The 26419-nt window shown below is 39.9% G+C and overlaps 7 protein-coding genes, 1 long non-coding RNA gene and 1 other non-coding gene across 14 annotated transcripts; 5 read left to right on the top strand and 4 right to left on the bottom strand.

Annotated features, from left to right (window-relative positions):
- Positions 1 to 41: 41 nt before the first annotated feature.
- Positions 42 to 11262, top strand: LOC103855996 (protein adenylyltransferase SelO). Its single transcript, XM_009133066.3, has 9 exons — positions 42 to 268; positions 7376 to 7698; positions 7959 to 8068; positions 8242 to 8298; positions 8376 to 8675; positions 8749 to 9002; positions 10108 to 10414; positions 10480 to 10753; positions 10837 to 11262. The coding sequence occupies exons 2-9, from the start codon at positions 7387 to 7389 to the stop codon at positions 11092 to 11094; spliced, it is 1872 nt and encodes a 623-aa protein (XP_009131314.1). The 5' UTR covers positions 42 to 268; positions 7376 to 7386; the 3' UTR covers positions 11095 to 11262.
- Positions 275 to 5050, top strand: LOC103855993. Its single transcript, XM_009133063.3, has 2 exons — positions 275 to 4479; positions 4740 to 5050. Exon 1 carries the CDS (start codon positions 943 to 945, stop codon positions 3490 to 3492), a length of 2550 nt encoding a protein of 849 aa, XP_009131311.3. The 5' UTR covers positions 275 to 942; the 3' UTR covers positions 3493 to 4479; positions 4740 to 5050.
- LOC103855994 (B3 domain-containing protein REM7) lies at positions 5232 to 7363 on the bottom strand. 4 transcript variants are annotated; one of them, XM_009133065.3, is made up of 5 exons: positions 6931 to 7363; positions 6373 to 6435; positions 5989 to 6283; positions 5821 to 5903; positions 5232 to 5739 (listed from the first exon to the last, which is right to left on the bottom strand). In XM_009133065.3, the coding sequence occupies exons 1-5, from the start codon at positions 7126 to 7128 to the stop codon at positions 5440 to 5442; spliced, it is 939 nt and encodes a 312-aa protein (XP_009131313.1). In that variant the 5' UTR covers positions 7129 to 7363; the 3' UTR covers positions 5232 to 5439. The 4 variants fall into 4 exon arrangements, with proteins under 4 accessions (XP_009131313.1, XP_009131312.1, XP_033142485.1 ...); XM_009133064.3 differs by having other exon boundaries at positions 5821 to 5906; XM_033286594.1 differs by having other exon boundaries at positions 5232 to 5903.
- A 162-nt stretch (positions 11263 to 11424) lies between the features above and the next one.
- LOC103856859 lies at positions 11425 to 13265 on the top strand. The gene is made up of 2 exons (XR_004456033.1): positions 11425 to 12228; positions 12305 to 13265. It is a non-coding gene; the product is annotated as an uncharacterized LOC103856859 (transcript).
- Positions 13266 to 13316: 51 nt separating this feature from the next.
- Positions 13317 to 16697, bottom strand: LOC103855997 (probable WRKY transcription factor 75). The gene is made up of 2 exons (XM_009133067.3): positions 14244 to 16697; positions 13317 to 13649 (listed from the first exon to the last, which is right to left on the bottom strand). Exons 1-2 carry the CDS (start codon positions 14504 to 14506, stop codon positions 13469 to 13471), a joined length of 444 nt encoding a protein of 147 aa, XP_009131315.1. The 5' UTR covers positions 14507 to 16697; the 3' UTR covers positions 13317 to 13468.
- Positions 16698 to 16875: 178 nt separating this feature from the next.
- On the bottom strand, positions 16876 to 17864 carry LOC103855998. The gene has a single exon (XM_009133068.3). The coding sequence runs from the start codon at positions 17725 to 17727 to the stop codon at positions 17068 to 17070; it is 660 nt and encodes a 219-aa protein (XP_009131316.1). The 5' UTR covers positions 17728 to 17864; the 3' UTR covers positions 16876 to 17067.
- A 984-nt stretch (positions 17865 to 18848) lies between these two features.
- On the bottom strand, positions 18849 to 21288 carry LOC117132472. Its single transcript, XR_004456036.1, has 2 exons — positions 20178 to 21288; positions 18849 to 18952 (listed from the first exon to the last, which is right to left on the bottom strand). It is a non-coding gene; the product is annotated as an uncharacterized LOC117132472 (long non-coding RNA).
- Positions 21289 to 21574: 286 nt separating this feature from the next.
- LOC103855999 lies at positions 21575 to 23182 on the top strand. The gene is made up of 4 exons (XM_009133069.3): positions 21575 to 22263; positions 22360 to 22600; positions 22683 to 22800; positions 22872 to 23182. The coding sequence occupies exons 1-4, from the start codon at positions 21641 to 21643 to the stop codon at positions 22961 to 22963; spliced, it is 1074 nt and encodes a 357-aa protein (XP_009131317.1). The 5' UTR covers positions 21575 to 21640; the 3' UTR covers positions 22964 to 23182.
- Positions 23183 to 23246: 64 nt separating this feature from the next.
- LOC103856000 (glucose-6-phosphate 1-dehydrogenase 2, chloroplastic) lies at positions 23247 to 26350 on the top strand. Of its 3 annotated transcripts, none has more exons than XM_033286568.1 (11): positions 23247 to 23466; positions 23565 to 23768; positions 24034 to 24266; positions 24358 to 24452; positions 24527 to 24641; positions 24725 to 24930; positions 24994 to 25143; positions 25215 to 25373; positions 25405 to 25650; positions 25724 to 25924; positions 26009 to 26350. In XM_033286568.1, the coding sequence occupies exons 2-11, from the start codon at positions 23579 to 23581 to the stop codon at positions 26256 to 26258; spliced, it is 1845 nt and encodes a 614-aa protein (XP_033142459.1). In that variant the 5' UTR covers positions 23247 to 23466; positions 23565 to 23578; the 3' UTR covers positions 26259 to 26350. The 3 variants fall into 3 exon arrangements, with proteins under 3 accessions (XP_033142459.1, XP_009131318.1, XP_033142458.1); XM_033286567.1 differs by having other exon boundaries at positions 23362 to 23466; positions 23562 to 23768; XM_009133070.2 differs by having other exon boundaries at positions 23330 to 23768; positions 25215 to 25335; positions 25421 to 25650.
- The last annotated feature ends 69 nt before the right edge of the window (positions 26351 to 26419 follow it).

The following is a 26419-nucleotide window of genomic DNA, read 5'->3' on the forward strand; positions in this document are numbered from 1 at the left end:
CCAGTTGATTTGGTTTGAGTTACGCAAAACGACGGCAAGGGTTGTCGTTTTTTGGTTTCACTTCTATCTCTTTCGGTTCTGTTTTAAAACCCGGTTTGATAATAATTCTTATTGTAATTTCGGTTTTATTTACCAACGAAAAAGACAACAAACGACAAAAAAACAAGTGAACCGACATTGGTCTGAATCGGATAAAACCAAGGAAGCCGGTTCGGTCCGAAATTAAATTGAACAAAACTTGGATTTTAGAAAAATGTGAAGAGGGGAGGGGACATCACCTCATTTGTCCATCCTCCTCATCACTCAATCTCCTATACCTACTAAAATCATCTATACCCATAACTCTTTAATGAATTGTGGAAAGACTAAACTGACCTTGATTTGGGGGGATGGGTTGAATGAAAATCGAAAATTGTAATGTGATTGGGTTGGGTTTGTGATTGAAATCGTTGGTTTGGGAAGTTTGGTTAATGGTTTTATTAAAAAAAAATTAATTGAGAAAAGCTTAATCTTCTTCCTCCCCCCCCGCAGCTCCCCCCGCTCCCCTCCCCGAGCAGCTCCCTCCCCCATCCCCGCTCCCCCATCCGGCTCTGTCGCCGCAGCTTCTCTCCTCCTCCTCCATTTTCAAAGTGTTTCCGGAGGTCTAGAGTTGGGTATTGCAGGTAAACTCAGGTCCCCCAACTTCTCTTGAGAAATGCATGTATTTGGAATCGAGCTAGGAGCAATGCACAACGGCATTGTTTAGTTGATGGGTCAATTAGTATAGCGATTTGGTATAAAATGCATTAATGTGGTTGAATTAAACGTTGATAGATGCGATTCGAAACCTAGTGTTTTGGATTATTGTTGGAAAACTGAGAAAAGTGGAATAACTAGGAAAACTCGAACAACTGGTATAACTTTGTTTTTGTTGATCTTGTGCGATATTTTTGGCAGGATAGAATGACCAATAACGTATTCGTACATTTTACATATGAAGACTGCATGTATGGTATATCTGTGAAGGCATCAGTGGAGGATGTGACGTTGTCAATGTTACATGAAAAGATATATAAGAAGCTTGGGTTGGATGAACGTAAGGAAAAACTGAAATTGAGCTACATTCCGATGGTGATACGTTGCAAGAAAGCTGTAACTATTGCTGATGATGACGATCTTTATGTTTACCTCGGATGTGTCGATAAAGAGAACCAAAGATGTCTTTTGGTTGTGGAGAGTAGTGAAAGGTCGGGAGCGAGACCACAAGATAAACTTTCGATAGCGGGTAAAAGTTCTGTTGGTATGAACTACAACGATTTGCAGCTATTGGAACATGAAGTTGGACCTAATGCCATTACATTGTACGTTGGTGAGAACCAGGGGAATAACGAGGTGAGTGCTAAAGAGACTGGTACTGGTATGGAGACTGATACTGGTATGGAGACTGATACGGCTGCGGAGACTGATACGGCTGCGGAGACTGATACAGGTATGGAGAATGATACGGCTGCGGAGACTGATAAAGGTATGGAGAATGATACGGCTGCGGAAACTGATACTGGTATGGAGAATGATACTGCTACGGAGAATGAAACGGCTGCGGAGAATGAAACGGCTGCGGAGACTGATACCGTACATCCAACCGCCGATAAGTATGTTGAAGAGCCACCTGCAATAGTACGGAGTAGTTGTATAGAGGAATGGGGCGATGGTTTGAGTCTTAATAAACATGACGAATTTCCAAGTAAGAAGGCAATTCAGGAGATGGTGGATAGAGCTGCATATTGTGAATGTTATCGTTATGTCACTAAAAAGTCAGATCGAAATCGATTGGTGATAACATGTTCGCAAGCTGACTGCAAATGGGTAATACGAGCTTCAAGGATTGCTGGGACAGAAATTTTCTCAATAAAAAGCTACACGAAGATGCATACATGCTCGCGGACACAACAAAGTGACAGCAACGACAAGAGAAGAGCGTCAGCAGAAGTAGTGGCAAGTTTTTTGAATGAGGAATTCCCAGGAGATGTGCAAACTCCAACTCCAAAAGATATTAAGGCTCTGGTTAAGTCCAAACTTGGTGTCATGATATCCTACTCCACAGCATTGCGTGGAAAGAATTTGGCTTCTTGTGATACACGTGGTAGTCCGGAAGATAGCTACAGGATGATGTATAGCTATTTGTTCATGTTAGAGAAAATGAACACGGGAACAAAAACTAGTGTGAAATTGGATGACTCAGGTAAATTCAAGTACCTCTTCATAGCGTTGGGAGCTTGCATTGAAGGGTTTGCAGTTATGAGAAAAGTGATTGTTGTCGATGCAACATGGCTGAAGAACGGATATGGGGGTGTTCTAATTTTTGCCAAAGCTCAAGATCCTAACCGTCATTGCTATCCACTTGCGTTTGCTGTACTTGATGGAGAGAATCATGCTAGTTGGACCTGGTTTTTTGAGATGCTTAGAAGCGTTATACCAGACTCTTCTGAACTGGTTTTCATGAGTGATAGAAATCCAAGTCTGATATTTGCAATAGCAAACGTGTACCCTCAGGCTCACCATGGTCATTGTTTATGGCATTTGAAGGAAAATGTTAAAGGGCATGCTTCTAACGTCACCAAAGATGTAGTCGGGCATAGATTCATGGAGTTGGGAAAGATGTACACAATGGCTGATTTCAATGCTGCTTACGAAAGATTTAAGCTAAGGTTCCCTTCAGCTTACACGTATGTGGAGGAGAAAACTGAAAAAGACAAATGGGCAAGGGTTTTTTTCCCACGTGACAGGTACAACTTGGACACAAGCAACAGCGTGGAATCAATGAACAAAGTGTTTAGAGAGGCAAGGAGGTGGGCCTTGATACCAATGCTGGATTGTATCATTAGGACATTCTCTGATTGGTTTAATCAACGTCGGAAGGATGCTGTTTCACAATCATTGGGTACCATGCTAGTGCCTCTGGTTGAGAACTACTTGCACGATCTATGGGTTCTTGCGCGAACGCTACCTGTGCGGGAGCTTAATAGTTATGAGCTAGAGTACGAGGTCAAGGATAGTCATGGGAAGATGTTTTTGACGAACTTGATTGCCAAAACTTGTACTTGCAAGGTGTGGGATTATGAAAAGATTCCTTGTCTGCACGGACTGGCTGCTTATATCTATTACACTAATGAGGTGGATAATGGGGGTGGTAGGAGCCGTGATATCAACATAGTATATCATGAGTTGTGCTCAAAATACTATTGGACGGAACTGTGGGCATTGGCGTATTGCAGGACAATTTATGCTGTGCCAGACATGTCTGTATGGGAAGTCCCGGATCACATCAGGGAGCTGAAGATCATACCTCCGGATCCTATCAAGCGGAAGGGAAGGAAAAGAGTTAATAGACTTCCATCTGGTGGAGAACGCCGTAGGAGGACACAGAACAAAAAGCGGCCTAGGCAAAATTTTGGTTTCAATTGGCTGTTATTTGGAAATGGTTCAAGCCCTTCAGAGCAGAACACGGCCTAACCACAACTTGTTACTCTGTAATTTGTATTTTTTTTGGAAAACTCTGGAAAACTATTTTATCATCTTTGTAAAACTGCATTGTGTTTCGAGTGTGACATTATTATTATGTAGATGGAAACTTGATTCGTTATGACATTTACTATTATGATTACTCTAGTCTGACTAATAATTCAATTAAACATGTTTTTTTCAAAACTTTCTCAAAAATTATGAAAACTCTTACTATCTCCATAATAAACCTTATAGTTTCACTCACACTTTGTGAATGAAGAACATGTCACAAAAGAGATTATCAGGTAATGTTTGTTTCCCAAATATTTGTGCAGTGAACAAGATAAATATCATGTTCAAGTACTAAAATCGAAAGTAAAACAAGAAAACCAAACTGAAAGCACTGGTAACACTGAATAAATTATAAACCACAGAAAGTACAACTATGAGCAAATCTCGTAAAACTAGTATCTTATGTAAAACTAAGAACAAATTTCGGGGAGGGAAATGAAATTACATTGGCGCCAAAACATATGAGGGAAAATAATTATTTTAATTATTTTAACTATTTTCATTTTCTTTCTCTATTTTCTTCCATTTCCCCTCTATGTCACGTCCCATCTCTCTCTCTCTCTCCACTCCATCCCTCTACTTCTCTCCCTCCTCCCCCTTCTTTACCGAGCCATCTCTCTCTCTCTCTCTCTCTCCACTCCACTCCATCCCTCATTCCTCTCTCTCGATCTCTTTCGGTTTCTCCCATTTCTCTCTGACAGTAATAACTGAAGCATGACTCATCCCGACGAGGAGTACAGTCACATGAAGGCCTTGAAGAGACACAACGACATGCTTGGTTTCGTGGCTGATGCGCAGTACGGCGTCCCGACCAAGTGCCCGTGTGGTGGAGGTATCATTCCCGAGGTATCTCCGTGTAACAAGTTTCCCAATGATTTTGATACGCAACCTGGAAGGAGGTACTTCACCTGCAAAAACTTTGAGGTAATTTTCATGTTGTGCAAAACTGGTAAAACTTGTATAACTAGAACCTGCTAAGCAGGTAAAACTTGCATAACTTGCTAGGAAAACTAGGAAAACTAGGAAAACTAGGAAAACTAGAAAAACTAGAAAAAACTAGGAAAACTAGAAAAACTAGAAAAAACTAGAAAAACTAGAAAAAACTAGAAAACTAGGAAAACTAGGAAACTGGTAAAACTGGAAAACTTGAAAAACTTGTATAACTTGTGATAAAACTTGTGCAGAATAATGGTCTCCACTTTCGTACGCCGTGGGTGATCGCGATTCAGGACGAGGTTACTAAGTTAGTAGACCGTGTCAAAGAGATGGCTGAGGAGATTGATCGCCTCAAGGCTCAGCTTTACCAACTCCACCGTCCATGATCCCATCTTGTTGCTCTAAGTTGTTGTTGTTCTAAGTTGTTGTTGTTCTATGTCTTATGATGGTACTTTGATCCATGTTGCTACTTTCCTTCTCTATGTGTGTGTCTTATGACTCTATGTGTGTGTCTTATGACTTAAACTATCTATCTAATGTTTATGTGTTTTGTGGTTTACTTCTCTATGCGTGTGTCTTGTGACATTATACTAAAATAACAAGTTTGCAACATCAAACCAAAATCAAGAAAATGATTAACTAAAAGTCGAAAAATGATTAACTAAAGTCACAGACCAAATCTATATTATCATTCAGGACGTGAAAATGATTAACCAAAAGTCGAAACTCTATATAACTAATTGACATGAAAATGATTAACTAAAAGTTTGCAACATCAAACCGAAATAACAAGTTCAAAGTACCATCAAATCAAAATAACAAGTTGAAAGTACCAAAAAGCAAACATATAAAAGACACACAAAATAAGTTCAAAGCACAAGACATTGTGCTCTTAAGATCAAGTCACAACCAACATAGACGCGTCCCCAACTAGAACACATGATCTTCCTAGTTCACCCGGGAGGAAGAAGCAATGTCACCTGCAGATTTAAGACACTCCTTACTTGGAGAACAGACACACATCAATGGCAAAGTGTTCCCATCTCCAACCACATTGAAGACAAAGCTGTCTCCAATGTGGCATTTGTTTTCAGCACAGAACTTTCTCCACCCTTTGATGTAGTAGAAGCCGCCTGATTCGTTAAATCGCATTGACACATTCCACGCCTTTCCCTCTATGTTCACTAGTTTCGCCTTCTTGCATTCTTTGTTCAGAGCATTACAACCAGTAGCCCCCACAGGGAGATTCTGCAACAAAAGAACATAAACATATGTGTCAGAACAACATAAAGATGTGTAAGTACACAAAAGAACACTCGTTTCACTCACAAGTTTGTCTTCACGGACATTAGAATCCGTGACCTCAGCCTTAAAACAGTAGTCCCACGAGTAAGAAAACCTAGCCCCTGTTCCTGCTGAAACACAAGAAACAAACAACAACTTCAAAAAACCTCATAAGTAACCTATGCTAGTGCGGTGACTTTGAATCACACTTACTATTGTTCTGGTGGTCATGGGCTTCTTCCATTGAGTTGGGATATGTGTACTGGATGTCACAGCAGCTCGGACCAAAGGGAGTGACGTGAAAGACCATGGAACCTTTGAGTTTGAAGATGACAATGTCTCCTATTCGAAGGTCATGTGCCTCAGCGAACTCCTTCCAACCTCGGGTGAGTCGCCTCTCTTCTTGTATCACTTGCCATGTTTGATCCATAGCGTCGGATGTTAGTGTCCATGTGTTCCCATTCGTCTTCCCTTGGATGTGCTTGGAGAAAAATACAATGGGTATTGTCTGCAATCAAGATTTGAGGTAAGTTACACAAACAAGGAAGAAATCAGGTTCTTGCAATCAAGAAAAGGCAATACAGAGAGTGTGTTTACCAAGTGAGTCTGGAATCCAGGAAGCAAAGGTTGGAAGAAATGAGGTTCTTGCGGTTGCACCATCTGCAAACAAGAAACAAAAGCTAGACAAAGTTAGACGCATGTCAAGGAACTTGCTAAAGTCACAGACCAAATCTATATCATTCTATATCATTTTCAGTTTTATTTAACCATTTGCTAAAACCGAAAACTAGCAAATGAACTCAATCAAGCATCATGAACTCCATCGACTGAGCTAGCATAAAATTCTCAATCAAGCATCATGCACTCGATATAACCAAAACTAGCATCATGAACTCGATCAACAGATCTAATTCATGAACTCAATCAATCAAATACGCTAAGCAAAGCCGTCACTCGATCGATGGACCGAATCTAAAAAACCCTAAGCAACTTAATTAACCATTTGGTGGTGTCGCCATCTAAAAAACCCTAAGCAACACTAAACAAAGCCGACGTTTTCTCCAACCCTAAAGAAATGAACCGACGTTTTGTAGTTTCTTCATAAAAATGGTAAACTCGATCGATGGAGAAACAGAACCGACGAGGAAGACATACCTTCGGTTGTGTCGCTATCGGTGGGATTGGCCGTTGCTGGTCAGGAGTCTCCTCTTCGGTGGAATTGGCCGTCGCTGGTGGGGGTAGCGGGGATCTCCCTCGGTTGTGTCGCCGAAGTGTCGAGAGAGGGAAGGGCTTCCCGAAAATGAGAGGGAATCGGGTCTGGTTTGGGGATTTAAGATAGGGAATTGGTACCATTCGGTTTTTGGACGGTTATGTTTTAATTTCGGGTCGAAATTAGGGATTGGTTCGTGGTTCAACTCAATTCGGTTATTCCTTTGGTTAAGGTAGGTACAACCGGTAAATACTTCAAATGTTCTAGGGTTAAATGTAATTTCCGGCTTTTTATTTAACTTACCATTTTTGTTTTGTTTTCATGTCTTACAGAGATTAGAGATATAGCTGGGTGGGTATAGGAGATGATGTCCCAGAGGGGAGAGGTCCCGAGGAGGAGCGATGATGATGTTGCGTGTGTGTCCGTCGTCTCTCTTCTATCTCCGACCACTTCATCTCTCCACTTCCTCTACGGAATTCCCTTTTTGCCCCTCTCTTCGCCGAGAATTACGATTAGTCCCTTCCCGATCTTCTTCTTCTTCGTTCCGTCGGATGGAATCTTCTCCGGCTTCGGAAACTGATTCCTTAGGGGAAGAGGTGCAGAGTCAAATACGGGGTGGTAAGATCAAAAGGAAGCTTGAAGAGTTTAACTGGGACCACTCCTTTGTTAAGGAGCTGCCTGGTGATCCGAGAAGCGATGTTATCTCGCGTAAGGTAATAACAACATTCTTGTGGTTGAGGTTAAATGAGGAAACTTTATTTGATTTCATTCTTTTGTCTAAGTCAATACTTGTTTTTATATGGTTTAAAATTGGAATCAAGTTGGTATTTTTACGTGTTAGTTGAGTGGATTGTTCTCTGCTTCTGTGTTGATATAGCTCATTGTTGTTATTTATTCTGCTCACTGTTGTTATGTATTATTCTAATTAACTTGGCCATCAGGATTTTTGATTTGTTTAATTGTAAGTGGGCAGGTATTTCATGCTTGCTATTCAAAAGTTTCCCCGTCAGTACAAGTAGATGATCCTCAGCTTGTAGCATGGTCTGATTCTGTTGCGGAGCTCTTGGATCTACATCCTAAAGAGTGAGTTCCATTCTTCACGTCTATTGTCAGACCAAAGTCTTGAGTTCATTTCCTCTAATAGTTATATCACTTTTTAAATCTTTAGTTATAAGGAGTGTTACAACATCATATTTAGTTATAAGGAGTGTGACTTTTGGTTTTAACTCTTGGCAATGTTCTGTTGGGATTTTCAGATTTGAAAGGCTTGATTTCCCTCTCCTACTCTCTGGTGCTAAACCTTTACCTGGAGCGTATGTAATCCTTACCCAAATCTGATTTTAGGTTCAACCTTCTTAAAACCAAAGTTTCTAATAATCTTTGTCTACAGAATGCCTTATGCTCAATGCTACGGAGGACACCAGTTCGGCAGGTGGGCTGGACAGCTAGGCGACGGTCGCGCCATAACTCTCGGAGAAGTTCTGAACTCCAAAGGCGAAAGATGGGAGCTTCAGCTCAAAGGCGCTGGTAGAACACCTTACAGCCGTTTCTCCGATGGCCTCGCAGTGCTTCGCAGTAGCATCAGGGAGTTCCTCTGCAGTGAAGCTATGCATTGTCTTGGAATCCCTACCACTCGCGCCCTTTGTCTCCTCACGACAGGTCAAGGTGTCATTCGCGACATGTTTTATGAGTAATGTCCACAAACCTTAACAAACATACATGCATGTCTAGGTGGTTTTGACTAGCTCCTATCGGTTTTGCAGTGGCAATGCGAAGGAAGAACCTGGTGCTATCGTTTGCAGGGTTTCTCAGTCGTTTCTTCGGTTTGGGTCATACCAAATACATGCTTCTAGAGGAGAAGAGGATCTTGAGATTGTTGGGAAGCTGGCAGACTATGCCATTAGAGATCATTTCCCATGTATAGAGAAGAGCATGAACAGAAGCGATGGCTTATCTTTCAAAACCGGTGATGATGATGATGATTCTGTTGTGGATCTAACATCAAACAAGTATGCAGGTAACTTTCCTAACGAAGTGTTCATCAAACTGCTGCATGAGACGCCATTCAAATCATTGATGATACTATGCTTGAGTGTTCAGATTTGGTTCAGTTGAAGCGGAATTTAGAACTATGCTCATAAGTCTCACTCTAGTTGTACTAATTTTCGGGTTGGGTTCAGTTTGGATATTTTCGACTTCGGTTGGGACCGGGTTATAATCAATGTCTGAAGTCGTCAAAATTTTTTTTTTTTTAAATTGACCCAAAAAACTCAAAATATTTATAACTTACTCAAAGACTAACTAGTTAAACTACCTAAATAACTAATAAATATTCAAAATAACAAATAAAACAAAGAACAAAAATCTCTAAAATACTCTAAATATCTAAATTAGTTTAACATATATAAAAGGGCAATTGTCAATAATAGCACATTTTGAAGTTTATGTCTCAAAAATAGCACTAGAAGGAGAAAGTCACAAAAATGACATTCATTAAAGGGTAAAATATCCCTAATACCCTTAGTTTAAAATTAAACAAACAAACAAAAATAAATAAAAATAAATAAAAAAAAGAAAAAATTTTATAGTTTCAGATTATGTGTTTTCAGATTCGAAATTTTTATAATTTTTCTTTTGAACTTTTTTTTTCAAATTTTTTTTTTTATTTTTTTTTCAAATTTTCTTTTTAAAATTTAAAAATACTTTTTGAAACTGTTTTTTAAATTTTTATTTTTTATTTTAGTATTTATTTTTTATAAAATTTTAAACCCTAATTACAAAACCCTAAAGATTGGATTAATTAACCCAAGGGGTATAAGTGTATATTTACCTCTTTAATGAAACATATTTTTGTGACTTTGAGCCTTGAGTGTTACTTTGGGAACAAAAATTTGGTTTGGTGCTATCCTAGTCTTTTTCTCTATATAAAAACATTAATATATTTAACTAATTTGGGATATTTTTGGATCCTAATTCAAATTTTGGTTTGGATTTTGGTTTTTCCGTTCGGATTTCGGTTTTGGGTAAAAACGCCAGGCCTAGATGATACTCTTGCTAATAGCCAATAGTTACATTAATGGTGAATACTGAACTAACTCTTTTTGCTTCTTTAATTATATTAGCATGGGTTGTTGAAGTTGCGGAGCGTACAGCTACTTTATTTGCAAGATGGCAAGGTGTAGGATTCACACATGGTGTTCTCAACACTGACAATATGAGCATTTTGGGTCAAACCATTGACTACGGCCCGTTTGGGTTCTTAGATGCTTTTGATCCAAGTTACACCCCAAACACAACAGACCTCCCTGGAAGAAGATACTGTTTTGCAAATCAGCCTGACATCGGCTTGTGGAACATTGCTCAATTTGCTGAGGCTCTGGCTGCTGCTCAGCTGGTAAATGAAAAGGAGGCTAACTACGCCATGGAGAGGTAACTAAGTGCTATTCTTGGTTCTATTGCTAGGAGGTACTTAAGTAAGGGACTTGTGATGTCAGGTACGGTGATAAGTTCATGGATGAGTATGAAGCCATAATGACAAAGAAGCTTGGTCTTTCCAAGTACAACAAAGAGATGATTAGTAAACTTCTGAACAACATGGCTGTTGATAAAGTCGATTACACAAACTTCTTCAGGCTTCTTTCGAATGTAAAAGCAGACCCCAACACACCTGAAGATGAGTTGTTGAAACCCTTGAAAGCTGCGGTTTTGGACATTGGAAAGGAAAGAAAAGAAGAATGGATCAAATGGGTGCGAGGGTATATACATGAGGTATCACATTGTTTATTCCCTGTATCTAGCTTTCTGGTTGATGCAACTTCCTTGTTTATGTGTGTGTGGATTTGAAACTGTAGGTGAGTGGTGGTGACACACCATCAGATGAAGAAAGAAAAGCAAGAATGGACTCAGTAAACCCAAAGTACATTCTGAGGAACTATCTTTGCCAAAGCGCAATAGATGCAGCTGAGCAAGGAGATTTCTCAGAGGTCAACAACTTGCTACGTCTCATGAAACGGCCTTACGAGGAACAGCCAGGGATGGAGAAGTATGCTAGGTTGCCTCCAGCTTGGGCTTACAGGCCTGGCGTCTGCATGCTTTCTTGCTCCTCCTAGTTCTCCTTCATACTACTTTTGTTTTGCAATTATAAAAGGAAGATGAGAACGTAAAAAAAACACTCCTATACATACATGTATGGTTGTAACGCATTGAATTGATATGAAAGTTTGGGATAGCTTCACTACATTGTTTCTATACGTTGAATAGAGATTTGAGTACATGTAGATAGATCTCAATTGACAAAGCTCAGGTAAAGGAGTGACAGAGAACAAATGTAGCTCATTTTACATCACCCGTCTTAAAATCGATTTGAATCGATCTTTAACTGAAACGATATTCTTAAAATCTTATTTAATAGATTTAAATCAATTTAAATTAGTATGATTTTATATCTAATTTTTGATAATCATCATCATAATTTTATAATTAAATACCAAAACTATAATATTTTACATAATATATAAAATAAATCAATAATTCATTTCGCTAAATCTTTATAAATTGTCTAATTAGTGCCTATCGATTTCTAGAACATTGTTTTATATGCATGTGTATGGATGTACTTTTAATTTATTTAGTGTATCGGAAGTTTAATTACTTGCATGAGTTTAATAAAATAATAACCGTCAAGGGCCACGTCCTCTACATCATAATCGTGATGAAACCCCACTTTCTCCTACAAACACTCAAGAGTTCCATCTCTGAAGCTTGTGAGTTACATACGAACAGAGAAACAAACCATGTTTGGTTTTCTGTTTGGATGGCGAAAGGCCTCAAAGTGCAAGAGAGCGTTGAAGCAGCTTCAGCGTCGTCTAAACCTTCTCAAAAACAAGAAACACGTCATTTCTTCACACTTACGGCACGACATAGTCCAGTTACTCCGCATTGGTGAACGAGACCGTGCTCTTCGTCGGGCTCATGATCTCTTCCTTGATGAGAGTCTCTTGTCACTTTACCACTTGCTTCTCCAGTTCTCTGATGTCATCCTCCTCAACCTCTCTTACATTCGGAGGCATAGAGAAGTTTCTGATGGCGTCAGCGAAGCGGTTTCGACGCTTATATTTGCCTCTGCGAGGTGTGGCGACTTGCCTGAGCTACGGACCTTGAGGGCACTTCTTGGGGAGAGGTATGGGAAACTCTTTGTCTCAACGGCTCTATATCTTCTGCCTGGTAATCGTGTCAACTCTCAGGTTTGTTCCATGTCTTCTTCCTCTCTTCTCTTTATTTGTAAGAGCCTTGCAAGTACTAAACATACTTGCATTGTAGATTATAGAGAAACTCTCAAGAATCTCAGTATCTGATGACGCCAAGTCCAAGTTGTTGTCTGAGATAGCAGCGGAGTTTAGCCTACAAGTTTTGGCACTCGAATACACTACTGAATCTCACAAAGAGGTGAGTCTTTGAATTTTCTATGCATCTTAATGTTGTGGGAGTTGAGAGTATATAATCTCGTACTTGCTTGGTGTGTGTGTGTGTGTGTGTGTGTGTGTGTGTCTGTAGGCTGAAAGCGAAGCAGAAGTGTGTAAGTTCACTCTCACAGACGCGGACTTAGAGGTAAAACAAGAAGAGAGTCTTAGTAAACCATCAAGGGAACAAATAAAAGTTTGTGATGACGAGGATTGCATAGAGGAGCAAGTGGTGGGAAAAGATCAGAGGATATTCAGATTCATAGAGTCTAAAGAAGAGACAAGAGCTAGAAAGAGGTCAAGGAGGAGATCAGCAAGAAGCAGTCCAATGCCCAAAGACGTGGAATGTTGGAGGTACTACAACATGGGAAATAGAAGGCGTCAAAAGAAAGAGAGTGGTCAGTGTTTCCATATAGTGTACAACGTGTTTACAATGCGGCCTGATCAAAAGGTAAAAGGAGAAGGAGAAAGAGGTTTAAAGGAAGCTAAGCATGTTCATCCTAAGCTTCCAGACTACGATCAGCTTGCTGCTCACTTCACTGCCCTTAGGAATCAACACCAACAACAAGTGCCTTGACCTTAACTCATTGTTCTTTGTTTTGCTCTCTTACAAACAAAAAGTATGATCATTCTTTTGGTAAGGTTGATGCAAATGATTTTACAATTTTTGATCTAATGCTAAGCTTATGACGTCTATGCATATTTTTACATCCAGTTCAACTCCGTGTTTCAAAAAGATTCGATATTAGACTAAAAAACTCTAAAACACACATTTTGACTTAATAAAATATTTAGAATATTGGTTAGAAATCAGTAAAAACCAAGATATATCAGTAAGTTGTTAGAGATAATGAAATATTTAGGCCTAAGTATTTTGTTTCTAAATGAATATTTATAAAATTTAGATGACTATTGTTTTTCTTTTAACATGCATACAATGTAATATTATACTTTTTATATAAGTATAATTTACAACACGAGCTCTCAGAATTATACGCTACAAAAGGTATAAAAGATTGAGAGCTTAATTAAAAGAAGAGTAGATTTGCATTTGGGTGAGGATATGCTCGAAATTTTCTGTAGATTTTTCGATGGCATGCGAGTGCACTCCTTCGTAGGTTGTGACTACAACTTCTTGGTCCGACGTTAATCTTTGCACTTGCTTCTTTACATTGCATCCTGCATATGTGCACCTATAGTAGCTCCTGCACATATATTTAAACCATTAGTATAGTAGAAGAAAACAAACACTTCAGTTCTCCTAATAGCGAATTGCTTTTGAGTCATTAACAGTCAGATTTGTTCCCAAATTCACTTTTAGATAAATCTTTCCTTTTAGGCACTGTTTATTTAGATAGACTGGAAAATAATGCATATAGAAGATATTCAATCTATATGCAGATTAGCTAATATGTTACATCAATCAAGATTCAAGAGTTGATGTGAATGATATGAAGATATATTCTTGAGTTATTCACAAGAGCAATAAATCATCAAAATATGTGTTCATAGATGTACATTTAATTGATTTTCCACCAAAAGACTTTTATCTTAATCATTGGTTTTGACATAAAGAAACATAGATCATTGATCTCGTTCTAGAACTAATCAAATTATATCTGCAAACTAGTTACAATCAGTCTAGACTCGATCTAAATGAAATATGTACCTTAATTTGAGGTTTGTTCAAGATTGGCTTAACCACATATGTACAGTGTAACTTTTCTTACTATGTCAAGAATATAAAGAAAAGGAGATGAATAAATAAGCTAATCATCAAGGGAAGAGTGAATATGAACCTAGGGAACGTGTTGTTCTTGACGGCCTTTTGACCATACTTTCTCCATCTATAACCATCATCAAGGATATCAACTTGGCTCCTTGTCTGAAACGCAAACCTTTGCTTCTTCCCCTTCTTTTTCACCTCCAAGCTTCTTGAAGAACCTTCTCTAACCTTCGAGGCCTCTTCTTCTCCTTGATGGAACTCCAATTTAGAATGGTTTTGATGCGATGTCAGGGACAAAAACGGAGCGTAGGACGATCCATTTTGATATCCCTCCATATTCCTAACTAATTGTGGAATCGACCTAAATTCCAAAAGAAGAGAATATTTTTTTGCCTTTGTATGTTTGTTCGGTATTATATAGATCTTGTGTGAAAACAAGCATATAAATAATACTATAATCTATATCTTATAGGAATTTTAAGGCAGACTGCCAAGTCAAAGACGAAGAGGCGGCCCGCTGTTAATTGTAAAACCAGAACTAGAAGGGGCAGTGTCGTAGACGACACGTAAGAATCAAGCTTTATACGAAATTAATAATGACACTATATTAACCCGTTAATCCATACTTTGTTACAAGATATACTTATACTCTGTTCATCTGATGACAGCTAGTTTATATATCTAACTAGGTATTGTAAAAGGAAGGATACGAATCAATTAGTATTCTGCTTTTTAGATTTTCTGAACTAGATGAAAAAACGGTCCATGCACGTGCACGTACGAACATAGTTTTGTTTTATGAAGAACATAGAATTTTTTACAAATGGACTGTGGAATGTCATTACGAACGAAGGATACCCGTCGATTTTATCTATAATGACGTCTTATTGGATCACGTTTTTTCTTTTCGCCGAACGTCATCTGGTTTTATGTTTTTCCTTTTTCGAACGTCATGTTACATTACATATTATTCGTATATATAATAATAATATATATTATCATAATTGCTTTGATCAAGCAAAGTCTACTATGTTTGAATCAAATATATATTTATAGAGAGAGAGAAAACTCGTTGATAATAATTGATGAACTGGCTCTTTTCCGAATTTTGAATACGAATTACTTTGTGGACCACCGAATTCTATTGACTAGTTACACGTGAAATAATCTAAATCGGTTCTCCGTTCCATGCTACAGATGATACACAAAGGTTTTGATGTACATGGGAAGACATATAATATGATAGTTAGTTAATACCAGTTGTAAGGCGAATATATATCATTATTGCTTGGTTTGTTGCATAAATATCGTGGATGTGTATCAATGGAGATTAATGAATATAACTTGTGACGTGTATTGATTCGTTTTTCGTTTTCTTGGCAAGATGATGAAAAGTCAATATATCCATAGTTTGATTTTTACATCAGTAAATAGTAAATACGCGTATGTACGTTGATTGGTCAAACTTTAATTAAACTTGTAGAAGATGAGCAAAAGAATTTTACTTGGCGCAGACGTGGTTGATAATATCTTGGGTTCCTACTCCCTAATATCTTCCGAGGTTGAACATTTTCACAATTATTAATTAGTTTCAAATAGAAAAAAACAAAGTAGCTCACCATCCACTGTTGCTCGTCCATGCTTGTTTGACCAATTAAAGTGCGAAGGAAAAAAGAAAAAGAGGGACAATTATTAAGAGAGGGTAGATGATGTTTGAATATTATAAAGAAGAAAAGCTAAGAAAAATATTGCAAAACGCACGTTTTTTTTCTACAATGTTTACTATCCATTTCTTGATGCTACTCCATGCTTTCTTGACCCATTATGATTTGGGCCTAATTATATGGATCAAGGGATATTGGGTTTTGAGAAGTAGAAGAAGGAAAGTTTAGGCCTAGAGGAGCAAGGCATGGGGGGTATCAAAGCGGTTGGTGAGAATAAAGAAAAGGAAGTGTACGGAGTGTGGAGGGATAGTGGTGTAGAAAGATGTTAAGGTTTGTACTGACAAAGAGCATATTCAAAATTGTTTAAAAGTACGGTATGGATTGGGAGCTACGTCGACTTAATTGCAGCCGACTAAAGGTTTGTTCTAAATTTTGGCTTAGATTCAGTTGCATTACTAAAAAGAGTAACATTACCAAAAAGTAAACTAGATTATGGTATCTCACTATATTAAGAAAAAAAAGAAGATTTTGGTTGACAAAAACTGAATCTTTGCGTCTTGAGTAGATCACAGCACTAAATGAAGTACTTTCTAGAGTACGCATTGATGATGTCCGGGCATTAATGACTCTAAACCTAATCTAACTTATAAAGATAAGGTTAAAACATAAACATGAGGATGCTTAAATATTGGGGAAATATTGTATAAATCAATATAATATGATAGAATGAGACTCTCATCACTATGAGGGGGATGCCTTATTCAAAAGGAAAGATATTTGTTGGCCCACCCTTCCTCTGAAACAGTCTACCTAATCCACAGACTTTGTTCCTAAGCAAACAAAAAAACATCAAAGTCGCTGTACTGCGCCTAGAGAGAGTAGAGCCTCACCACCAAACCAAATGCACAAGAAACTAAAGAGCTTTAAACTGCTAAACATTGAATCCATTAGTCCATTGCATAAACTTCTCATGTGATTTTTTTAAAACTCCATTCACAAAGACTTGAGCTATGACTTGAACATTTCAGAGTTTAGTCAACATAAAGAAAGCTAATAATGCCTGCGTGTTTTTCAACCAAGAATATCAAACATAACAACGTAGTGATTGATATACTTTAGAGACATGAAAGAAAGAAAAAATTAAAGCATAGTGATTGGATTATCTTTTTTTTTTCTTATGAAAAAACATCAGAAGAAAAAAATAAAGCATAAGTTTTGGTCTGATGGATGCTTTTACGCGTTCGGATTCCAAAGTCGCCAAAAACTGGAATTAAGCAGACCCAACACGTCCGGCAATACCTTCCTCACTAATCCCTTGTGTCCTCCTGCTGCCGGCGGAATCTCCACCGTTGATTCCTCTTCTTCAACTACAATAACCTCCTCCTCATCTCGCGGCTCTCGTTCCACCACCTCAGCTCCACTCAACCTCTCCAACGAGTCATCTGGAGTCGACACGTGGCTCTCGGACATTAACTCGACCCGACGACCCGGTTTCTCTTTCTTCTTACCTCTCTTGGACTTGCTCCTCGAAACCGAGTTTTCGCCCTGATGATTCTCAAACGCCTCGATGACTTCGTGGATGAGCTCGCGGTTCGGAGAGGAGTCCCAGCGGAACCAGTAGCTAGTGTAGCAGTCGAAACACTCGCAGTCGAAGACGGGTGGCTTGTGGTGGTTCTTGCTGGATTTGTTCTTCTTTGATGTCGAGGTTCTTCCGCAGTTTCCTCTAGTGATCAAGTAAGCGAGAACCTCTCTGTCTTGGGTCGAGAGAACCGAGACTAGAACCAGAATCGTCGCTGGAAGGAGCCTCAGCACAGAGAGAGACTCATCTTCGTTGAGGTAGCGAGACGAGGAAGATGAAGGAGGAGATGGGTGAACTTTCCCTTTCTTCTTCATTTGCAATGACTGATTGTTTTTTTTGGGGGTAGACGAGAGGATGGATGAACAGTCTTTTCTCTGCCTTAAACAAATGTGAGAGCTTTGTTTATTGTTTTTTTTTAAATTGTTTATTTTTTATTCTTAAGATAAGGAGGAGGAGACGCAGGAGAGTAATCTACTTGTGGTGATTAAGTAAAGCCTAGGAAGCAGGAGAGAGAAGTTAGAGAGAGAAAAGTTTTTCTAAGGGGATCCGGCGGTCGGCCGGCGCGTGAGCGTCCGTGCCGTCGCCGGAGCCCCTTTTCCTTCCGATAAAATCATCCGGGTCTGTCCCTCCTTCTCTTTTTCAGTGTCCGTCGGTCGGAGCTCAGATCAGTCACCAACCGGTGTGGTTCTGGTACGGGAGTTACGGCGGGGCTTGCGGGTAGGAGGGGGGGGGGGTGTCATTAGTGCGAGTTTTAGTTCCGGGAGGCGGAGGCTCTCACAGCTCCGTCGACGCCGGTTTTTGTCTCCGCGGTGGGGAAGCTCCCTTAGTTCTGCCGGCGTCGGATCTAGCTCCCGGGGGGTAAAGGCTGTCACAGCTTTACGTCGCCGGCTTCAGTCCCCTAGTCCTTTAGGGTTTATTTCGGTGTTTAGTCGTTGGTTTGGAGTGGTTTCTGGTCGCGTCGGAGGAGAGAAAGATCTCCGACGGAAAGGGTGAAGTTGCATGCGAGGTTTTGGGCGGTTGCGGTGAACGGGGGTGGATGAGATCTCGCCACGGCGATCGATTCTCTCCGATATTTGAGTCCTAAAAGCTCTTGACGGTGAAGAGGTTCGGAACTTTGGAGTTCCGGCGTGGCTGGTGATCCGGCTGATGGATCTCCGGCGAGGATGAGTTGCAGGTGCGATGCGTCGATCTCGCGACACGTGACCCTCGACGCCGAGGATGTTGACACGTGTCCAAGCGTTGAAAAGAGTGATCTGCGAGGCGGCCGCGCTTCGAAACCGTGTTGGTTTCTAGGGTTTCTCAAGGTGGGCCGCTGGATTGGGCCCAATTGTGTAACGAGTTTTGCCCTGTAGCTTTGTTGGGCTTTTATTGTATTTTGTTTCTGGGCTGGGCCCGTTTTTATAAATTAAAAAAAACTATTGACGGAAAAAAAAAAAAGGAGGAGGAGACAGAAAAGTATTATAGCGTTTTAATTTATTATTTATTTTGGACTCCAATTATACGGCCCACCTCACCTATCTTTTTTCAATCAACCATTACCTTTTTTTTTTGTCATCTATGAATTTCATTAAACTTGAACTGAAGTACAACATGAAAGCTTTTACACAAGCCGGCAAGGAATACATTCCTTCCGGAGCCAAAAGCCGGCAAGGATCACAATCCTTCCAGAGCCAGACGAAATTACAAAGGCATGAATAAAATTAAGGGTGGGTTACTAAAACTTAAGTTTAGAAACTCATATTAGAGAACTGAAGTGGATGTCCTGATGATAGCAACCATCAACCACAAGGGAAGAGCGCGCCGATCTTCAAAATAAGAATAGAAACAAGCTGAAGGATCTTGTTTGTTGACTTGAAATTACTTCCTATCCTAAGAACCAAAGAACCAATTTAGCAGAGACCTCAAAGCTCACAACGTTAAGCCGGTACTTCCATCAGCTCCAGCTATATCGTAACACAATTAAACCATTTGGATCTTCATAAAAACCGGGGATGACACTCTTGTCACAAACCAAAACAGAGACCTTCCACATTATTGATACAAGAACTAAACCTTAAGCATAACCCATACTCAGCTCATCCATACCAGACCGAAACCAAAACGATAAGGAGGATGAAAGATGTTGAATCCTAAGAGCTCAGCCATCAGAGGAGGTGACGCAACAATACATTGAAACCATAACCACACATCTGAACCGGAATAACAACCACCGCGAACCAGAACTAAAGTACGCATCTCGACTAGTCACTCCTTTGAAACTGAGCTCATCACCAGACAACTCATCCTCAACCCTAGACCATAGTAAAACCGCAAAGGACTGACCGCTTATGGAGGATTGCAAAACGGAGACACTTCAGGCGAGCAGAAACCGAAACTCTTCACCGGAGATGGACCCCACCAACCAGTCCAGAACCACCGCAAAGCTCGCACCGGAAACTGACCTTTCGAATCTCCGGACCGTAACAAGCAAAGAGAGACCAACACCTCAGATCTAGTGTGAACGACCTTGTTGAAACGCCGCCGGACACTACCAGAACCTTTGACGATCAAACCTTTTATACCATGACCTCATTTTGCCCAGATCTGCAACCACCAAAGCTTACGACTACACAAACTAGAAAAGAAGAAGAAATAACACGTACAGGACCGGCGGTGGCACTAACGGAGCCACCACGCACCGGTCACCCGAGATCCAATCAGCGCCGCGTTTATGAGGGGGTGAGTGAGTCGAGAGAGAAATTAGGTTTTTTTGATCAACCATTACCAAGTTTTGCTTTTTTATTCTTTCGATGCTTTTGTCCTCTGTTTCGTCGCATTCTCTGGGTAGAGTTGAAAAATAAAAGAAAAATTATTACATTATGGTCTATCATGCTGTTATGCATATGAACATTGAACATAGATGTTAATAAGTTGATATTGAACCTCAAGAAAATGGAAAAAGATGTTGATATGGTAGTTATATAAGTTCTTTGTTTCTTACTAATAAATATGTGAACTGTGTTTGCTTTACCTTACCAAGATTCTAAAAATAATTCATAGCTACTCCTAATGATTAGCTTGTCTGTTCAAATATTCTCTTTTATCTTTGGATGCACTTTACACTTTTAAAATTCGGAGGGATTTGAGTTTCTTATGTCTTCCTGGGCTTCTTAGGCATAAAGGCCCAACTATCTATGGGCTTTTTAACACAAACCCATCATTTTCTGATTTCTTCACACCGCGTTGGGCCACTATTATCATTTCATCGTCTTATTGAACAAGTGCAACCATAGCCTTCTATGGGGTCACAGCTCCTTTTTTGGGTACTTAAATTTATATTTTAAAAGCACTTGCATTATACTTTTCAAATATTAATAGTCTTTTTTCTCAGTGGTTTAAAATTTATGCCGGAAAAACTTGTCATTGTCTTAAACTATCGTGACATAAAAAGAGGATTAACCAAAAAAAATTACATGAATAACAAAGGCATAAAGTTTTGAGTAAGCTAAGATATCGAGAAAAAATTGAGAACCCGCACTGATAACTCACCTCAGATTTTCATATAAATGCAATAATATCATTTCATTTCTATTACAACATTAAATCCGGTCCCTTATTCCTTTAGGTTATTATTACACACACGCCAATGGGATAGCAAAGATTTATCATTTTCTAGCCGTTACAAGTGAAATAAAAAACCGTTAACTTTAACGCGCGATTCATGACATTGTTCACGCCGTCCAAGACAAATCCGCACATGTGTTGCAGCTCGCCCCATCCCTGACACAACTCATACGTGTGACCTAGCTCTCTCATTGGTCAAATCCCTTACAAAAGCTGATGTGGCTAACTATAATTGGTCATCTACCAAAAAGGCTACATCATGTGTGCGCCAGCTAATAACGACAGCTAGGGGGACAAATTTAACAAATAAGGTAACGAGAGAGGATTAAAATTGAAAATTTTATATATTAAAAGATAAAATGGCAATAATAAAAAAAAAAAGTAGGTTACTGTTTTCGAGTGGCGTGGTCCACCATAGCGCGGTCAAACCTCAGCCATTCGTTAGTCAGAGGACTTAAGTAAACCACTATGATTACGACACGTGTTACTCTCCCCTCCCGCGTTATAGTCTTAACAGATCTGACCGTTAACTCCCAACAAACGCATTTCTCTTACATCCCTTATCTAGCCGTTGAGACAAAACTCTCTCTCTCTCTCTCTCTCTCTCTCTCCTAATCTGTAATAATGGGAAAGCTTCTTTGCGATTCAACGGCGACATTGCAATCTCCGTCACCGACCGTCCAATGGAGAGAACCCCCGACAGCCTCCGCACCTCTCGACGACGTGGATCTCGTCGACCAATCCACCGCAGCCGCCGCCGTCGAAGCGGTGGAGAAAACCATGTCCGCCGCCGCCGCCGCTACCACCGCGTGGGACGAGGTCTACGGTCTCGAGGAGCAGCAAAGACGGCACCTTCAGCGTCTCCACGCGATGGGCGTGCTGTGGAAGCATCCGGGAAAAGGACAAACCTCGTCGCCGCCCGTCGTTTTCCGCCTCTCTCACGGCGGAGAGGTCTCATCCGACGGGAACTGCCTCTTCACCGCGTCGCAGAAGGCCATGGGGGCGTGCGGGATCGACGCTCGGGATCTACGGCGGAGGACCGTGCGGAGGTTTTTGGAGGATTTCGGATCCGCGGGAGAGGTGGAGAAGGAGGCTATCGGGGAGGCGATTAGGCATATGTACTCGCCGGATCTGAAGAGTGGGTGGGGGATTCATATAGTCCAGGAGGAGAAGCTGCTCGCTAAGAAGGACGAGCGTGAGAGTCTAGATTCCGCCATTGAAGAGCTCATGCAGATCGGAATGCAAAGGTACTTCCTTTTGGTTCTTTTATTACAGCAAACTCAGATCTGGTATCTGTTGTCGGGACGTATAAAAGCTTATGTCTTGTCTTAATGCATTTGCAGAGAAACAGCTGCAGAGTCGATCTACAGAGAGAGGTGTCTACCGGTGAACGATGGGCCTAGTTGGGCCAAGTACATGTCGATATCAGGGTCATCAGAAGACGAGCATGATATCATCACCTTGCAGTATACAGAAGATGGTTTGTTATCTGTAGATGAGAATAGACAAGGGCATGCAGCTGCTTTTGGGGATGACATTGCGATTGAATGTCTCGCCACAGAGTTCAAACGAGAAATCTATGTGGTGAGTATATTGGTCTTATCAAAGTTTTTTTTTTTGTGTTTCTAAATTATAACAAAACTAAGGTTGTGTGTTATAATGATAGGTGCAAGCGCATGGGGCAGATGGTATGGTGGAGGAAGAGAACTGTGTGTTCTTCCTTCCTCACAAACCGAGAAGTGAGGTCATTGAATCACCACTCTTCCTATTCATGAAAGGCACAGGTACCATTTGATTCTTTTTCAGATCTAATTTGAGTTTGGTGATTAATGAAATTGTCTATGCTCGTTTTTAGGTTGGTGTGGTGGTGGAGCAGATCATTACGAGCCATTAATAGCAAACGCATCTCCAATGATATCTCATGAGAAAGTCGCCCTCGTTTTGTGATTCTGAGCTTCTCCAAGATCATCTCTTTGGAGGTTTTTTTGATAGTTTTGTTGTTGTTGTTGTTGGTAGAAAGAGAATCATGTTAGAGAGATTTGAATTTTGTGCAGGCTATTGGCCTGCGAGTTAAGCTTCTTCTTACCACATTTGTAGTAGTGTTTTGAGAGAGTATTCATTGTCATTGTTTGTTCGTTATTGAGGGAAGAGAAGTCTATATCTTTTTCTTTTTTTTCTGTAAGAGTGTTACAAACTCGCAAGTTTTCCTAAGCATTTTTGATTTGACAGTTCCCAAAAGAAGAAGAGAGCATCTTTTTTGATAAAACGTATAATATTCGTACATCTCTTGTAATGAAATGGAACAAACAAAAAGAGAAAGTAAAAAAGTCCACTAGTGTGGGTGATTTGTCGAGAATTGAATATTATTTTTGTGCAGACGGGACGCCCTTCACGTTGCCATACCCATTAACAGTAGTTGTTGGTGTTGAACCTTTGGGAGATCTCAAAAGGTTCTTATTTGCAGAAATGCCCTTTCGATGTTTCTTATGTTCTTTAAAATCAAAACCTTCTCTTTAAGCCTAAATCCTCCTTATCTCTCTCTCTGAAGTAGTAGTACGTTTGATGATGGCGTCTTTGTCTTCCTCCGTCACCTCCCGGTCGTATCGTACCGGTTATTCTGCTTCTTTGTCACCGGTTAACGGTAACAAACATCGATCACTCTCGTTCCTATCTGCTTCTCCTCAAGGACTTCATGAGCTCTGTGTTAGATTCCAGAGGAAGTCTGGTCGTAGTTCTGTCTTTATGCAAGATGGTCAGTTTTTTATCTCTTCCTCTTCCTCCTCCTTTACTGGATTTGATCAAGCCTTAAAAAAACAAGCTTATTAACTGCAAATTCAACTTCTGAAAAATTGAAACTTCTAATTCTTATGTTATCATTACGTGTATAAATTGTATTTGTGAAAGATTGGAACTTTCAAGTCTCATGAAATCATTTAGATGTAACTTTAAAATCTTAAATGAAAATGTTAACATCAGTAGAAGAGGGACTTGCTGTGACATTTGTATTGTTTTTTTAGGTGCATTAGTCACTAATTCAGATTCAACAGAGAGTAGTAAGTCATCTCTCAAGGGATTGAAAGATGAGGTGCTATCAGTTCTATCTGAAGAAGCAGCCAAGGTTGGATCAGAATCTAATGGTCAAAACCAGTCAACGGTTAGTATCACAGTCGTTGGAGCCTCTGGTGATCTTGCCAAGAAGAAGATTTTCCCAGCTCTTTTCGCACTTTACTATGAAGACTGTCTTCCCGAGGTATATCACTACCTTCTTAATAGTATCAGCTATTATTGGTTGGCTGTGTCTTTGTGGTTTGCATACTAAAGCCTAATGTTGTTTGTCACAGCACTTTACAATATACGGTTACTCTAGGAGTAAGATGACAGATGTTGAACTTAGAAACATGGTCAGCAAAACTTTGACCTGCAGGATTGATAAGAGGTGAGCAGTTTTAGCTCCTATGTTTCCATCTCTATGTTTCTTTTTTTTAGTTTGAGATCATTATGTCATTTCAGGGCAAACTGTGGTGAGAAGATGGAAGAGTTTCTGAAGAGATGTTTTTACCATTCTGGTCAATATGATTCTCAAGAACATTTTACTGAACTAGACAAAAAGCTCAAGGAACATGAGGTATGTCTGCACTGCTTACACTAGAAGACTGGAGTCTGGTTCTGTTTAGTACTTATAAAAATCCTTTCTCTTTTTTTCTGCAGGCTGGAAGAATCTCAAACCGTCTCTTTTACTTGTCCATCCCTCCAAATATATTTGTAGATGCTGTGAAATGCGCAAGCTCTTCAGCTTCATCTGTCAATGGATGGACTAGAGTCATCGTAGAGAAACCTTTTGGTCGAGATTCTGAAACTTCAGCTGCTTTAACCAAATCCCTCAAGCAGTATTTGGAAGAAGATCAAATTTTTAGGTAGGAGATATAAGATATTGCACTTTTAGCTTTCTTGTTGTAACATTGTGTTCTTCTTTACAGGATAGACCATTACCTAGGAAAGGAGCTAGTGGAGAACTTATCTGTTCTTAGATTCTCAAACCTTATATTTGAACCGTTATGGTCAAGGCAGTACATAAGGAACGTGCAGTTCATATTTTCTGAGGACTTTGGCACTGAAGGACGTGGAGGGTAAAGTAAACTCATCAGTACTCTTAATATCTCTTATGTATTGGATTGAAAGCTTAATGTTTTTGATTCAGGTACTTTGACCACTACGGAATCATAAGAGATATAATGCAGAATCATCTCCTTCAAATCTTAGCCCTCTTTGCCATGGAAACACCTGTTAGCTTAGACGCAGAGGATATCAGAAACGAAAAGGTTTGGCTTCTTTTTTTCTTTCTTTTAGTCTCTTTTATAAGTTGTGTTTGGTTCAAAATTATGAAAAGCATGTTTCCCATTTCAGGTTAAGGTTCTACGTTCAATGAGGCCAATTCAAATGGAAGATGTGGTGATAGGACAGTACAAGAGCCACACAAAGGGAGGAGTGACACATCCAGGCTACACCGATGATAAGACTGTACCGAAAGACAGTCTGACTCCGACGTTTGCAGCTGCTGCTCTTTTCATTGATAATGCAAGATGGGACGGTGTGCCTTTTTTAATGAAAGCTGGTAAAGCACTACACACAAGGAGGTATGTGCATATATAACTTCAAACTTCTGAACACTTTTACTTATTGACTCTTGACTCTTATTGATATGCACAGGGCAGAGATAAGGGTGCAGTTCAGGCATGTTCCGGGGAATTTGTATAACAGGAACACTGGTTGTGATCTTGATAAAGCTACAAATGAGCTTGTGATACGTGTCCAACCGGATGAAGCAATATATTTGAAGATAAACAATAAGGTCCCTGGTTTAGGAATGAGATTGGATCGCAGTAACTTGAATCTTCTGTATTCCGCTAGGTAAGTGAGAGTGAGTTAAGGAGAAAAAAAGAAAAGATAATAACATGCTCAAGCAAAAAGTGATGTTAACTTTTGAACTCTCAGGTATTCAAAGGAGATACCAGATGCATATGAGAGACTTCTGCTGGATGCAATAGAAGGAGAAAGAAGATTGTTTATAAGAAGTGACGAGCTTGATGCAGCTTGGTCACTATTCACACCATTGCTTAAAGAGATTGAAGAGAAGAAGAGAATCCCTGAGTACTATCCTTATGGGAGTCGTGGTCCAGTCGGTGCTCATTATCTAGCTGCTAAGCACAAGGTTCAGTGGGGTGACATGAGTCTTGACCAGTAAAAGAGTCAGATCAAAAGACTTGTTTGTGTTGTCATCATACCTTTTGGCTCTGTACCATTAATAATAAGCAGCATAAAGCTCTGTTTGATTCATTTGTTCTTCTGTAGCTTCTGCGAGTGCTACTGTTCGCGTCATTAGCAAAAGCCTAAGTATATTGTTAC

The sequence above is a fragment of the Brassica rapa genome, chromosome A03 (assembly GCF_000309985.2).
Source record: "Brassica rapa cultivar Chiifu-401-42 chromosome A03, CAAS_Brap_v3.01, whole genome shotgun sequence".
In the NCBI taxonomy this organism is placed as follows: domain Eukaryota; kingdom Viridiplantae; phylum Streptophyta; class Magnoliopsida; order Brassicales; family Brassicaceae; genus Brassica; species Brassica rapa.